This window comes from Pelmatolapia mariae, linkage group LG13 (genome assembly GCF_036321145.2).
Source record: "Pelmatolapia mariae isolate MD_Pm_ZW linkage group LG13, Pm_UMD_F_2, whole genome shotgun sequence".
NCBI classification, from domain to species: Eukaryota; Metazoa; Chordata; class Actinopteri; order Cichliformes; family Cichlidae; genus Pelmatolapia; species Pelmatolapia mariae.
This window is the reverse complement of record NC_086238.1, coordinates 19,839,633-19,852,320: the sequence shown is the minus strand read 5'-3', so window position 1 is coordinate 19,852,320 and position 12,688 is coordinate 19,839,633. Positions and strand designations below refer to the sequence as shown.

The following is a 12,688-nucleotide window of genomic DNA, read 5'->3' as shown; positions in this document are numbered from 1 at the left end:
ACTCTATGTCAGTGTAATTTCCTAAATTTTGCAATGCAAACAAAGGCAGAAAATTTTTAAGTGCAAATTAAAGATAAAAGACATGTTATTAAAGTTTGACCTTATTTAACCTTGAAGAAAACCTCTGAGGTCTGGAGTCATGTGATATGTAGAATCCCAACATACATAATTCCCTACTTGTCTACATGTTGTGTTACAAACAATGGCAGTAAAACAGATAGTTTTAAAAAGCTCTGCATAGCATTTCTATCACTTTGACTTTCTCAGTCTACTGACCTTGAAAGAGAGGTCAGAGGTCAAACACGATATCTTAAATCTTCATGCAATACTTTCTATATGATGACAATACACACCACAGTTGTAAAAGTCATAGTTTCTAAGTTATAGGACTTTCTGTCAATCTTCGGCCAATAGGGTTAGAGTAAATCACTAAGTTGACCTTGAAGATCTTGGTGACCTCACTTTACACCACTACAAGGTTTTATCAGAAGTCATTCGAAACTTGTTGAGCTGTTGTGTTTAGAGACAGAATGAGACACACGCTCACAGAAGCTGCCAAATAACATGAGCACCTTGGCGAAGGTAAAAATTAAAATAGTGGTGAGGTAACACTTGGCAAAACACATTAAGTGAAAGTATGCTTTTGTTACTACTGATGATAAAACGCTGCATTAATTAACTTAAATAAGGATAAATTCATGCCGCATGAATCTCAAGTGGAGTTCCTTCTGTCTCATTACATAGACGCTAATATGGAGTAATATAACAGCAAGCATGGCTAATTATGTGTACACACATTAGAAAAACACACATGCCAACACATTCTGAGCAGTCATCATGAGGACTGCTAACTAATGACTGCCAGTAACAAACAGCAAGTTGTGCCGGTCGAATATCTGTTGAAACGTGGAATCAAAGTGATGACAAGCAGCCAAAGTCCTACATGCGCATAATCCTCCTCCTTATAAAGATCCCCACAAAAATATCACTGGGAATCATAAAGTGTGTGAAAAACACCTCTGTCATTATACTGCATGCTGGAATTTGCACTAATGTCAGAGTTAAAGGAGTGATGCTGTTCAAACATGCATACAGCCAGTAAAGTTAGCTTGCTACCTGTCCCTGGAGTAACCTAAAGTATGAATAGTTAGTGCCATTAACTTAAAATGAGCTCAGGCCTCATATTCTGTGAATCCATCTACGACAAAGTCAGCCAGCAGGAAGCGTTTTCCTGTGTCCTTCTCCTTCGTTCCAATATGGCTGACCAGATGCTGAGGTCACAACACGTGGCGGCTGGATGGTAATGGCACAGCTGTTGAATTCGAGGTGTCGGTGAGGGTAGCGCTAGCACCAGATGGCGCCTGTGGGATGGCGTTTGATTGGAAGAAAAGGTTTCGGGCCAGATGCTGAGAGGTGACGCAGTGTAGCCAGATGCTGGGGTCACGAGCATGTCTAGCAGAGACAGCTGGTTACTGTGGACCCTGGGCTATCCCTGCTCTCTAAACCAGGTCGCAGGCAAAGCTAAGAATGCTGCTTACAAGAAAAAAACACCACCTAGTTATCCTTATAATGGTGTCACTGTTACTTTGTTGTGTCTCCCCATTTCATGCTGTGCTCATCCTCATCGTTCCGTCACTGGTTGTAGGAGCATAGCAAAGGTTGTGAGTCAGGTCCATGCCTTCCAAGAGGCCGTGTACCCTTACAGCCCAGACCGGGACCTGCAGGGCTACCTTCGCCGCCGTATCACCCGGTTCACCACCTCGGACATCCACCTCTTGGCCGCCAACAGCGATGCCAACTTCCAGCAGTCGAGCGAGCGCCAGACACGGAGGATCCAGGACACACTGAGGAGGGTTAAGGCCACCTTCCAGTGAGACATGCTTTCACAGCCCGGCGTTAGAGGTCAACACCTGGATATGTACGAGCCCAAAGTGAGGCGCCATGCCCAGACCACAGTGCGCAGACACTCCCTGGTCCCAGACTGGAAAATATTTTCTGATATCAATTCACTGTTTGTCAAAAACACCTTAACTTTAGTCAGTAATATAGAATCTGAGGTGAACTTAGCTCACAGCTCTGTGTATGAACAGGTTCTGCTGTTGTTCCCACATGCTTGATTTTCATGTTAGCATTTTTTTCCTATAAACCAAAAGGAGTAGTGGGTAATTTTTTCTTCCTCAGCTAATACTGACATTCTTCTTCTGTAATTTAGCTGTTAAAACCTGTATGTAAGCATATCTGGACTAAACATGGCAGCTGTACAATGCTTGTCCAACACCAAGGTCGGATTAAAAAAGTGAGTTACTGTGCGAGGGCCTAAAACACAAAAAGCCAAAGGTTCTTTATATAGCAGTGTAGTAATATGATCAATTATAAGATATTTAGAATATGCACCATTAAGCAAAATATCAGCTGATATGTGAGGAGCCTTAAGGGGAACTTCCAAAATGACCTTTTTTGGCACCTTTTGGAAGCATTGAAGCATTTGTAAAGGTTTTATTTCTGCAAATATTTTTGTTTTATACAGAAAAACATTAGAAATCCTCTCACTAGTTTCCTCATACCAGTAGTTTGGTTTTCACTTAAATCTCCCGACAACTAACTAACTGACTGTTACAGCTTCACCGATTCTTAACTCTTAATTTAGCGCCGTCGTGAGGTCAACAGGTTTGTTTCATTAATACTTCAGCTCTGGATGTCACACTTATTAAGTCCCAGGGCACATACGGCATAATTTGATCTTCAATGAGTAAAATTTTCACGTCATAACCTTTATTAAAAAAAGCTTTTCCACACTAAGTAAAGCTGTCATCATCCTTTAATTACAATTTACAGATAACAGCAGATCTATGAAGTCGAAAAAAGCTTTTGTAACTTGGGGTTCTTTTATGATTCAAATAATTTTTCTAGATATAAAACTGCTTTTTCATTTTCTGATACATTTTTACTACAGTGGAGTTATGCTAGCACTGCATGAACACACCAGGAATACTAGTGCATTTTAATAAAAGCAGAAAGAAGAAGTCATTAATGACTTCACAGCAATTTCTATACTTTGGACTGCAGTGGAGCCTCTGGCAGCAAGTTCTGGGTGCATGCTTGACATTTCTGCTTTTAGTTTAGAGCAGACTAATAAAACTTTGTGTTTACGTCTAACTCAAATTTAGCAACACATTAAACTTTGAGTGTAAAATGTGGCTTGCAAACTTTAACACTAGCAGCAGTGCCATTGTGAGCATGTTAGACTGCTGACATTAGCATTTAGCTCAAAGCACCGATGTGTTGTGGTTGTTATAAGAACTGGACGCTGGATTCAAAGACAGTTCTTCCTCAGCAGCAATTAACATGCCTGTCAGCCCATAAGACAAAAATACACCATTTTCAGGTAAATTATGTCGTCGTGTCACTTCTTTGGGATTTTTATTTTAACCAGAACTGCTCTGGCTACAGTGTTAATCAAACTGCCTGGACTTGGTCATAAATTCTCTTCATTATGATTTTTATTGATCTCAGCTCGATGAATATACCACAAAGGCGGTCTCCGCAGTTTCAATCTTTTAATAGGTGCAGTAAGAAAATTCTGCTGTAGTTGAGCACTCAGTGATGCCAACGACATCAAAAAGTTTCAGAATCTCTGGAAAGCAGTGAGCACTGAGCGGGAACTTTTTCCTGTTTCGATTGGCACGACATTTAATTTAGACCCTGTTAATATCATTGGAAATGCAGTTCCTCAAAATGTTCTCGGTTCCTTGGAACTTGTGGGAGATCCAAGTTCTGTTCTGAAGGGAATTCATATGGTGTTGTACACAAACATGACTGAAATAACTGTGAAAACATAATGAAAGAGAGAACTGTGATTCTGCACAAATGGCAGTCACAGTGTAAAGTGAATGCGAGATTATTGAGGACTCCATTATTTCAGCTGATATTGTGCGTACACGGTGCATATTCCAAAATGATTAAAGGCCCGCATTTCATTATATCACCACACAGCAAAACCTGCAGAGCATGAGTAATTGCAGCAGAGGAAAGTAGTGGAGGTAAATAGGTTGCAAACTTTGAATCCAGCCATGCTAGTCATTCAAGTGAAATAAAGCACGATCATTTCTTTTTTTTTTTTTTTTTCCTTTTTAAAGTTCAACACAGAGGTGGTACGAGATTAAGTGGCACAGTTTGGCTCCAGTTGTCCCCACAGAGGGAAGGCTCGCTTCAGATCCAAAAATGTGTTTCTGATTGATCACCTTATTTTTTTGTATGAAAAATCCTTTCTATCTATTATGAGATTTCTCTTATCCAGTATTGCAGTGGGCCCATCCACTGCTCCTTCACAGTCAGCAGATCTCAACCTAATTGAGGGGACATTGCAGTCTGATGCATTCTCCAAAACACCAAATGAGGGGATGGTCTTTGGGGGAATGGTTTTCCATCCCTCCAGTAGCTTTCCAGACACCTGAAAAATCAATGCCAAGGAGCACTGAAGATATTCCTGTGACACATGGTGGGTGAACACCTTTCTAAAACACTTGGTGTTGTTTTTCCTCTCGCTGGTCACAAGCCTATAGCTTCTATTTGTTTACCAATTAGGATTTGAAATAAGAATTACATGACTAGATTGATAAATTAAAATATAATAATCCCATTTAAACAGCGCCATGTGTAGTAATTGCATTCATTAAGAATAGCGTGTGGTGAAATGCAAAAAGACACGCTCACAGTCGTGACAAAAACTTGCCATTACCGAGCAAATGATGGAACATAATGAGATGTCGGCATGCAAAATGTTACTCGAGGAATGATGTTCAGCCTGTGTCTGCTGCCTGTTCTCGCGCTCGGTGAAACCCAGCGTGGAGATGGAATGTGACGTGCTATGACGATTTGCTTAATATGGCCAAATAAATGAGATTTTATAATCCTTCTCTTGCCAGAGCTCATTATTGTCAGACAACATCCGTGATAGATTGGCCTTATGGCAGGTTAGAGTGCTGTTGTATCAGGCAGAGAATGTGAGCTGTTGATTGGGTTTCCCTCTTCCTGCAGTTTACAGGATTAAAATGTCATTTATAGTGTGGGGAGTTATATTATGGTGGCTACACTAAGTTTTAAGCTGGTGTAAACCTTCTGACCACAATCTGCTTTTACATTTTTATATTACTCACCAGGCAAGCGTGCCTATCTGCACTGCACATACTGTAAATCATACTGATAACAGCCGTCATTTCAGCCATTTTTTGATCTTAGTAAAAGCTAACATGTGAGATGAATGTGCAAAAATCAGACGACTGTAGAAGTAAAGCTCAGTTTTCCCTCCAACTAGGTGTTTTATATAAATATGAAATGACTGTACACAGCACTGAAATAACTCCTAAAAAACTAAATATTTCATGTTTTGTGCTCCATTAATTTTGGCAGAAAGTCATTCACTGGCAAATCAGTTTTTAGTATGCTATCCTGCAAACTGGAGGGCACTGAAATTCCATTTTAATCCTCTTTTTTAGGCACAAATATTCAGATATTTATGAGCATCCTTTTTTGATGAACTGTGTCCTACAGCTGTTGTCTCTGACATCTCGTATGGACGTCTGGGGATATCGGAAACATGTCATCCGTTCAAAGCAATTCTAATATAAGCTGGGGAATCAGTGGGATTTTAAGCATGCAAGAGACTGTGGTGGAGTGTAAGACTGGTGAGGCATAATTTTAGGGGTGCTCAGACTTCATACATCTGCTTTACATTTAACTGAAAAAAAATTCTCACTTTTTACTCTATTTAGGATTTTCCAGTAAAAAAAATCCCAGTAATAGGATATATGGTTCAGGAATACACTGCAGACAGGAGCCCACCTATTGCCCACTGGGTAATTGGGCAATAGATCTTTCACAGTGTGTCATGGATAGTTAAACAGTTATCCCACCAGTGATCCAGGGTCTGATGACTAAAGGCTTCATTTAAACCAGAAGGTCCTAAATGCTTTGCCTTTATTTCCTGTGTGAGTTTTTTTTTAAAAAACAAAGATTGATGCTCCAGCTGCTCAAGAATAAACTAAACCAGCTGAGTGACTTTATCCAAGCTAGTGACCCACTAAGAAAAAAATGAATACAGTCAGTGCGGCTGTTGCTCTGAGACACACAGAGGCAGAGCTCTCAGGGAGACAGAGCTGAGGAAACAGGCTCAGTGTGCAGGCGACGTCCCGGGCCTTTTTCATTGTTATCTGGCGCGATCGGGGCGCATCTTCAAAGCTGGGGAGATAAAGAGACCCCAAAGACTGAATGGACTCCTGCCTTCACAACGACAGATTGCCGATAAAGGAGACAACTAGGACCAGCCTGTTATCTGCTTTGTTATATAACTAAACGATCAGTTTAGCGGCATTGTCACCGAGCTGCTGCCTGTGGAGATATCTCAGCAGAGAGCCAGTCCCACAGGTTAGGCGCTTTCTCTCGGAAAGCTGTCTGTCTGGTTATTTGGCACCTAGCTGACATGACGCAGGACTGTCATTCTTCAACTACTAGATAGTAGACTACACCAGCGAGTAAAAGCTTATCCTACTGGAAAACGTTTGGATAGTAAGCACCCTTTAGAAGTATTTATTTTTTATATTTAATATCTATGTGTGAGGATCAGTTGAATTCTTTTCTCTGGGCCTGTTCGCCCTCTCCACAGCTTCCTCGCAGCTTGTTTTGGCATATTTGCATGTGAACGAGGCGACAATCGGCCTTAATTGTGTTGCTACTGTAATGCCTTTGATCTGTAATGTTTGAAGTGCCTGTGCCAAACGCTGGTTCTTGGGTAACTGGCGCCAGCGCTGGCCGGGGTATCAAACACATGTCAATATGAAACCGCTGGAGACCATTGTGTTCTCCATCTGATTGCAGTGGGAGCTTGAGGGTTACAGGCACAAATGTGATGAGAGCGTTAGAAATGGCTCCCCAAATTTAGGTGCTGCCCTCACCATCTTGTTTGTTAAATATTGCTTTCTGCCTGGTTACTATCAGACGTCTCTTAGGGAATTATTGTTTACGCTTCCATCTTGTTAGCAAACTGGATAAGCAGGGAGCTCAGAGGCCCAGCCTGTGATTGTAAATGGAACTGTCATGAGAAATTGAGCAAATACACATTTCCTCCTTAACAAAGCACCATAACTGTTTATGTTTTGCGCGTAAAATTGTCAGAAACAGCTACTAAGTATGTCTGAAAATGTACACAATTTGTTTTAACAGCGTTTCCATTTTTATTACTTTATATCGTTTATATTCATGTTTTCATTTTCTTCAGAAACTACCTAACTGAAAGTAATAAAGGCCCACTTACACAAATATCAGTATCGAAATATACTTGAGTGCAGAATAATTATAATGTGCGTAATATAATTATCACTAAAGTGTGGGAAGCGGTTTGGGTTAACTGTCATAATTTAAAGAGAATTGGGCAACTTCAGATTCCATGTGCTGTAAAAGTAATAGAAAAGGGTTCCAAAATGTAACAATGTTTAATCACCTAAAGTAAAAGTTGCTAAAGCTCATACACTGTGAATCCTGACTTAATGAATCTAATGGTATTATCTAAAAGGAAAACTGAGCTGTAGCTTAGTCTACTGTATGCAGCAGCCTGATTTAGCGCCAAAATACCTGTTAGAAACAACATGGGTCCTTTAATGTTTGTTTTTTTCAGCTGAAATATTAACAAAATATCATCCATGTAAGCAACTATATTTATACAAGTAGCAAATGCTGAAATATAATTTTGAGTGAGGCTCCTAATTTCACTTTCAGTTCAGAGAAATGCATGGACTCAAAAGTTTCCACAGACTAGATGGCGCCAGGTCTTGACACACTCACAGGATATGTAAAGTCTCATTATCCCACAATCATTGGAATCGATCAGGCATTAACAAGGGTCCCTACATATGCAAATGCGATTAGGGGCTGACCCCCCTATAAAAGCCGACCGTGGCCGGCACAGACCCTCTGACACTTGGCGGATTTACATGTCACAGCTCCACTGTGAACATGGTGAAATACTTTTCTGTGGACTGGCTGGCCCAGAACCATCACAATACCATTCAGGGGCACTGTGCTGACATGGACACGACCCTTACCTGCAAACCTCACATTCCCTGCATGGTGCAGCCAAGCCCACCGCCCCTTGGCAAAGGTTACCTGCAGATAAAGTCCAGAGTAGTTAAACGCTTCGAACACGTGGGGCCAGCGGAGAGCTGCGGGGCCGAGGACTCAACACTGTGCTCGCCACTGGATTCATCAAACTGCACCTCACCGAGTAAGTACCCAACATCTCCTGGCTTTAAACAGCATAGTCGAGCTTTACGCAGAAGAGGAGTTTGTAACGGTTTTCCTTATTTTAGTTTGTGACGTCAGCGAGTACCTCTGCGGGTATGAGAGCGACCCGGTTTCCCCGAATAGCCTCTCCGTGGATGAGGGGAACGAGGGGAGAAAAGACGCGGGACCCCAACGCCGAGTTCGCACAAAGTTTTCGCCCGAGCAGATCAAAAAACTGGAACGGATATTCATCAAGCAGAAATATTTGGATGCCGGGGAGAGAGAGAAGACGGCACAGAAGCTGAACCTCACAGAAACTCAGGTGAGACGCGCCAGTAAACTCATTATTGACATTTGGGTTTATGAAGACGCAGACATCTCCAATTTGCGCAGTGCTGCGGATGCTGACTGAACTGTTTTTGTTTTTTCTTGTGTCAGGTGAGGACCTGGTTTCAGAACCGAAGGATGAAGCTGAAACGGGAAGTCCAGGACTATCTCACTCCCCAAGTCCCGCCGGTCATTTTTCAGCCTCTGCCTCCGGTTCAGTACCACAGCATGGCCGGACATCTACCCCATTACTCTGCTACGGGCCATCCCTTTTACCCATTACCCGTCCCGCAGCTGCTCCACCATCAGCACATGCCTCTTCACTACCCTCATCGAACAATGATACACCACCCACATTTCTACTGAGGAACTGTCACTTTAGAGACTTCTCTTTACCCAAATGAGCCGAAGATGTGCAATCAAAGTTTTTTTTTATTTGTGTGATTTTAAATATCTGTATAAAATGAAAACATTTTGTATGTAATTAAAGAAACATCTATTTATTTAATAAATTTATCCCTTAAGCTTCAGCAGTTGACTTCTTTGTTTTTTCTATCTCTGTCCAGATTATAAGGATTGAGCTGATGATACATCTTTATTGCAGGATTAGTTCCACATAAATAGCTCATCCTGTCTTTGATCATAAAGGAGGGCGGGTCTGGAAGGAATCAATGACAAAAAGGGGCTAAAGGTCACATCACATCACTGTATCTCCTCTGATTTGACCATATACACAAATAACAATAGATTAAATCAGGATTCTTCAACACGTCCTGGAAACCCTAAATGACGTCACTTTTCTTTCTTTTTTTGTTGCTTCAAAGGTCAAATTTATAACAAAAGACCCCCCATTCATACTGACTTTAACCCTCCTCTGTTATTAAAGACTGAACATGTTTGTCCCCACTACTGCACTTCAAACGCAAGGTAACGGGGAGATCATGGTTAACAATTAGTCCTAATTAGGCCTCTCATTGAAGAGTTTACACTTACCACTGGGGCTCCGACCTGGCTCCAGAGAGTCTGGAGCTTTGTATGGCCAAGGGATCTGGAGGTTAAAACCTGATTGTGTGATGACATTTGGAGATAGTGAGCTCGATTCGAAACAAGTCTGAGATAATTAAATGAGGGGGTCGAGGGCTCCTGTTTAAACTTTTAAATTTACGACAGTTTTTTTTTCTCTTTTTGACATTTCAATTCATAACCCATGTTGTGTAAGAACGAGGGAATTCACTGGTTGATATGAACGTGCTATAAATGCTCAAATGTTTTGAATTAAGCTCGGCAAACCTGCAAAACAGCAACCTGCAGGTTCCCTGCTGTGTGAGGTTTCAAGCTGGCCCGAGGCAAACATCTCAGTCAACAAAGATCAAAGAAACTTTCTCACTTTCTGTCGATGTTCTCTGACTGCGGTCACACACACACTCACCCGGTCCCACCCTGACAAAGGCATCATCATCAGGTTGCTCAATGCGCATACAACATGCGCTAAAGAGCCACCTACACCCTCGATTACCTGAAAAAATATAACAAACCACACACACACACACACACATATATATATATATATATATATATATATATATATATATATATATATATATATATATATATATATATATATATATATGATGGTGATGGTGGGTAGTTGATGGTGGTTATAATAAAGGTTAACAGTGTCAAAATGACCTCTTAAGACGATAAATTATATAAAATTATATAAAATATATATCTCGGAAACATTGCGTAACAGTATGTATTTTTCTTCTTGACCGAAGGCGGTTAAACAAGTCACACATCCCACATTTATAGTTATTCCCATCACATTTAGTGGCGGATACAGACATGATACTCTTTATGCAGACATCATTGCAGACATTGAAATGCCAGGTAAATGAGAGTCAGACTCAGTGGCGCCGGGGCATCCCAGCACGACCTGAGAAAAAGTAGAATCCTGCCTCTATTAACCTCAATTACAACCGCCATCAAGTCCCCATTGTTCCGGTGAGACCGCTTTGCATATGCAAACAAAGAAGTGTGCCCCTCCTATATAGCGGCCAAGAGTCATTCATACAAACACATACTGCTTCAACCGCTGCTTCTATCCACTATGGCTAACTTTTCTGTTGAGTGCCTTGCCAGGAGTTATTATGAGGAGATGACTCCACGTCCAAAGGATGCCGCGCTTCATTCAAGAGATCTCAATGAAATGGTGGAATTTACAAAGGAATCAAGAAGTCGATACTCTGCAACATCGCCAAACAGTAAGTTCACTGATAAACCTTTTGTTTTAAGAGCTGCCGTTGATAGGGCCTTTGTGTGCGTATTGATTTTTGACTAAATGAATTCAATTTCTCATCTTTTTCCCCCCAGACAGTTGCGACAACTCTTCTGGGTCCGAGAGCGAAGTGGGAGATGACAGCGAAGGGGAGGCCACCCAGCAGAGGAGACTCAGGACCAAGTTCACATCCGAACAAGTTAGCAAACTGGAGCATACTTTCAGCAAGCAGAAATACCTGGGTGCTACGCAACGGAGGAAAATCGCCGAGGAGCTGAACCTTTCTGAAACCCAAGTAGGTTACATGCATGCTTTCCTCAAGGCCTCCTCAGTGGCACTGCAAAGCTTTCCAAAAGCTCTCAACAAATGACAAAGACTTTTATTACTATGTTGCCATCTAGTTACCCGATGTAATTCAGTGTAAATCTGTTTCAAAGACTATATAAACATCATAAATATACTATATAAAAAGTCCCTTTGTGTTTGTGCGTAAAGGATAGTACCTTATGGCCTTTTTTTTGCATCTCACAGGTGAAAACGTGGTTCCAGAACAGGAGGATGAAACTAAAAAGGGAGGTCCAGGACAGAAGGACGGAGTTTCTGACAGTGCAGACCTCTCTTCTGCCCCCGATGCTGTTTCAGCACCCATTCCTCACCGGACAGCTCCCCGCCAGCTGCGGCTTCTACCCGCAACTGCAGCCGCTCCCCGCACCTCTGCACCATCACCCCTCCCACCCCGTTCTTCTGCCGCCGCCAAACTACTTCTGAGCTCCCCAGAACTTTTATCCCCCAAATTCCTGTCTAGAATCTAGATATTCCTCCCCTCGTTGCTCTCTCTAAAAGAGAGATTTTAAAAGTTGTGAATATAATTGCTTTTATTATGTCTGAAGCACTGCACTGGGTATGTTTTGATGTTGTATGTATCATTCAAATAATGGAAATAAACTTGCTGCAAGTTTTTATGGTTTATGGCAAAAATAAAACAGAATTAAAGTCTTTAAACTGCTTGTGATGGGCGTTTTTTCTGTTTTGGACTTCGGATTCATAGATCATCATTTTACATGCGCACACTTAAACAAGTAAAACACAAACCACGACCTTAAAAATTCACATAGATTTCAGGCAAATTTATGTAACATTTTAGAAGAATGTAAAATTATGAATAAAAGTTTGTAAATGAGAAGAGAGGTTAAAGGTTTGGCTAAACACTGATAGATATTCGGGGGAGGGGTGAGACAGTGTGTCGTGTAGAAGCTGTTGTTTTCAGTTTGGATGAAAAGCACACAATATTAAGGGGAACAAAATGGTTGAATGTCACACAATTCAACCATCCTGTGTGTTGCCATTTATTGCAACAGGAACAAAGTGTGCAGTTCAGGGCGCTTCTCCTCATCATACTGCAGTGTTTCTATCAGTGCCCCTCTCTCACTCCCCTTCTCTCCTGGTTTCACAGCCTTGACAAGCAGCTGGGCAGTTTTCTAACATCCCCGTCGATAAAGAACATGTAGCGGCATGAATCGTGTAACAACAGTGACAGGCCCGTCTGTCTTCTCCGTCATGTAAATGCAACGATGTGAAGTTGTTGTCCCCTGCTTTTGCCGCTGGCATTGCTCCACGCTGAGCCTGTCCTTCGCTGGTTGTAGATTTTACTTGTTCAAAGGGATATCAGAGCGGATCTAACCGCGAGATCATTGAGCTTCATTGAGATCTATTGTATGACCATTCAGCTGTTCGCACTTACTTGAAAGACATAGGGAAGGCGCCACTGAGTCTGCCAAAGGTGTATATTGGCTCACCTTAAAGTCATTA

The 12,688-nt window shown here is 41.6% G+C and overlaps 3 protein-coding genes across 4 annotated transcripts in view; all 3 read left to right on the top strand.

Moving 5' to 3' along the window:
* The window catches only part of LOC134640046 (kinase non-catalytic C-lobe domain-containing protein 1), a 44,106-nt gene extending 39,965 nt beyond the window's left edge, over positions 1–4,141 (top strand). For both annotated transcript variants that reach the window (XM_063491618.1, XM_063491619.1), the window contains one exon: positions 1,646–4,141. In XM_063491618.1, the coding sequence (XP_063347688.1) occupies positions 1,646–1,874 (229 nt within the window). In that variant the 3' untranslated portion in view covers positions 1,875–4,141. The remainder of the gene's footprint in view (positions 1–1,645) is intronic.
* A 3,388-nt stretch (positions 4,142–7,529) lies between these two features.
* vox (ventral homeobox) lies at positions 7,530–9,066 on the top strand. Its single transcript, XM_063491848.1, has 3 exons — positions 7,530–8,275; positions 8,361–8,596; positions 8,713–9,066. Exons 1-3 carry the CDS (start codon positions 8,008–8,010, stop codon positions 8,965–8,967), a joined length of 759 nt encoding a protein of 252 aa, XP_063347918.1. The 5' UTR covers positions 7,530–8,007; the 3' UTR covers positions 8,968–9,066.
* Positions 9,067–10,358: 1,292 nt separating this feature from the next.
* On the top strand, positions 10,359–11,811 carry vent (ventral expressed homeobox). Its single transcript, XM_063491979.1, has 3 exons — positions 10,359–10,865; positions 10,975–11,174; positions 11,411–11,811. Exons 1-3 carry the CDS (start codon positions 10,712–10,714, stop codon positions 11,645–11,647), a joined length of 591 nt encoding a protein of 196 aa, XP_063348049.1. The 5' UTR covers positions 10,359–10,711; the 3' UTR covers positions 11,648–11,811.
* The last annotated feature ends 877 nt before the right edge of the window (positions 11,812–12,688 follow it).

Coding starts and splice junctions, on each gene's coding strand:
- vox (XM_063491848.1), top strand. CDS start 8,008: ATGGTGAAATACTTTTCTGTGGACTGGCTGGCCCAGAACCATCACAAT. Junction 8,276..8,360: donor ATCAAACTGCACCTCACCGA/GTAAGTACCCAA, acceptor TCCTTATTTTAG/TTTGTGACGTCAGCGAGTAC. Junction 8,597..8,712: donor TGAACCTCACAGAAACTCAG/GTGAGACGCGCC, acceptor TTCTTGTGTCAG/GTGAGGACCTGGTTTCAGAA.
- vent (XM_063491979.1), top strand. CDS start 10,712: ATGGCTAACTTTTCTGTTGAGTGCCTTGCCAGGAGTTATTATGAGGAG. Junction 10,866..10,974: donor CTCTGCAACATCGCCAAACA/GTAAGTTCACTG, acceptor TTTTCCCCCCAG/ACAGTTGCGACAACTCTTCT. Junction 11,175..11,410: donor TGAACCTTTCTGAAACCCAA/GTAGGTTACATG, acceptor TGCATCTCACAG/GTGAAAACGTGGTTCCAGAA.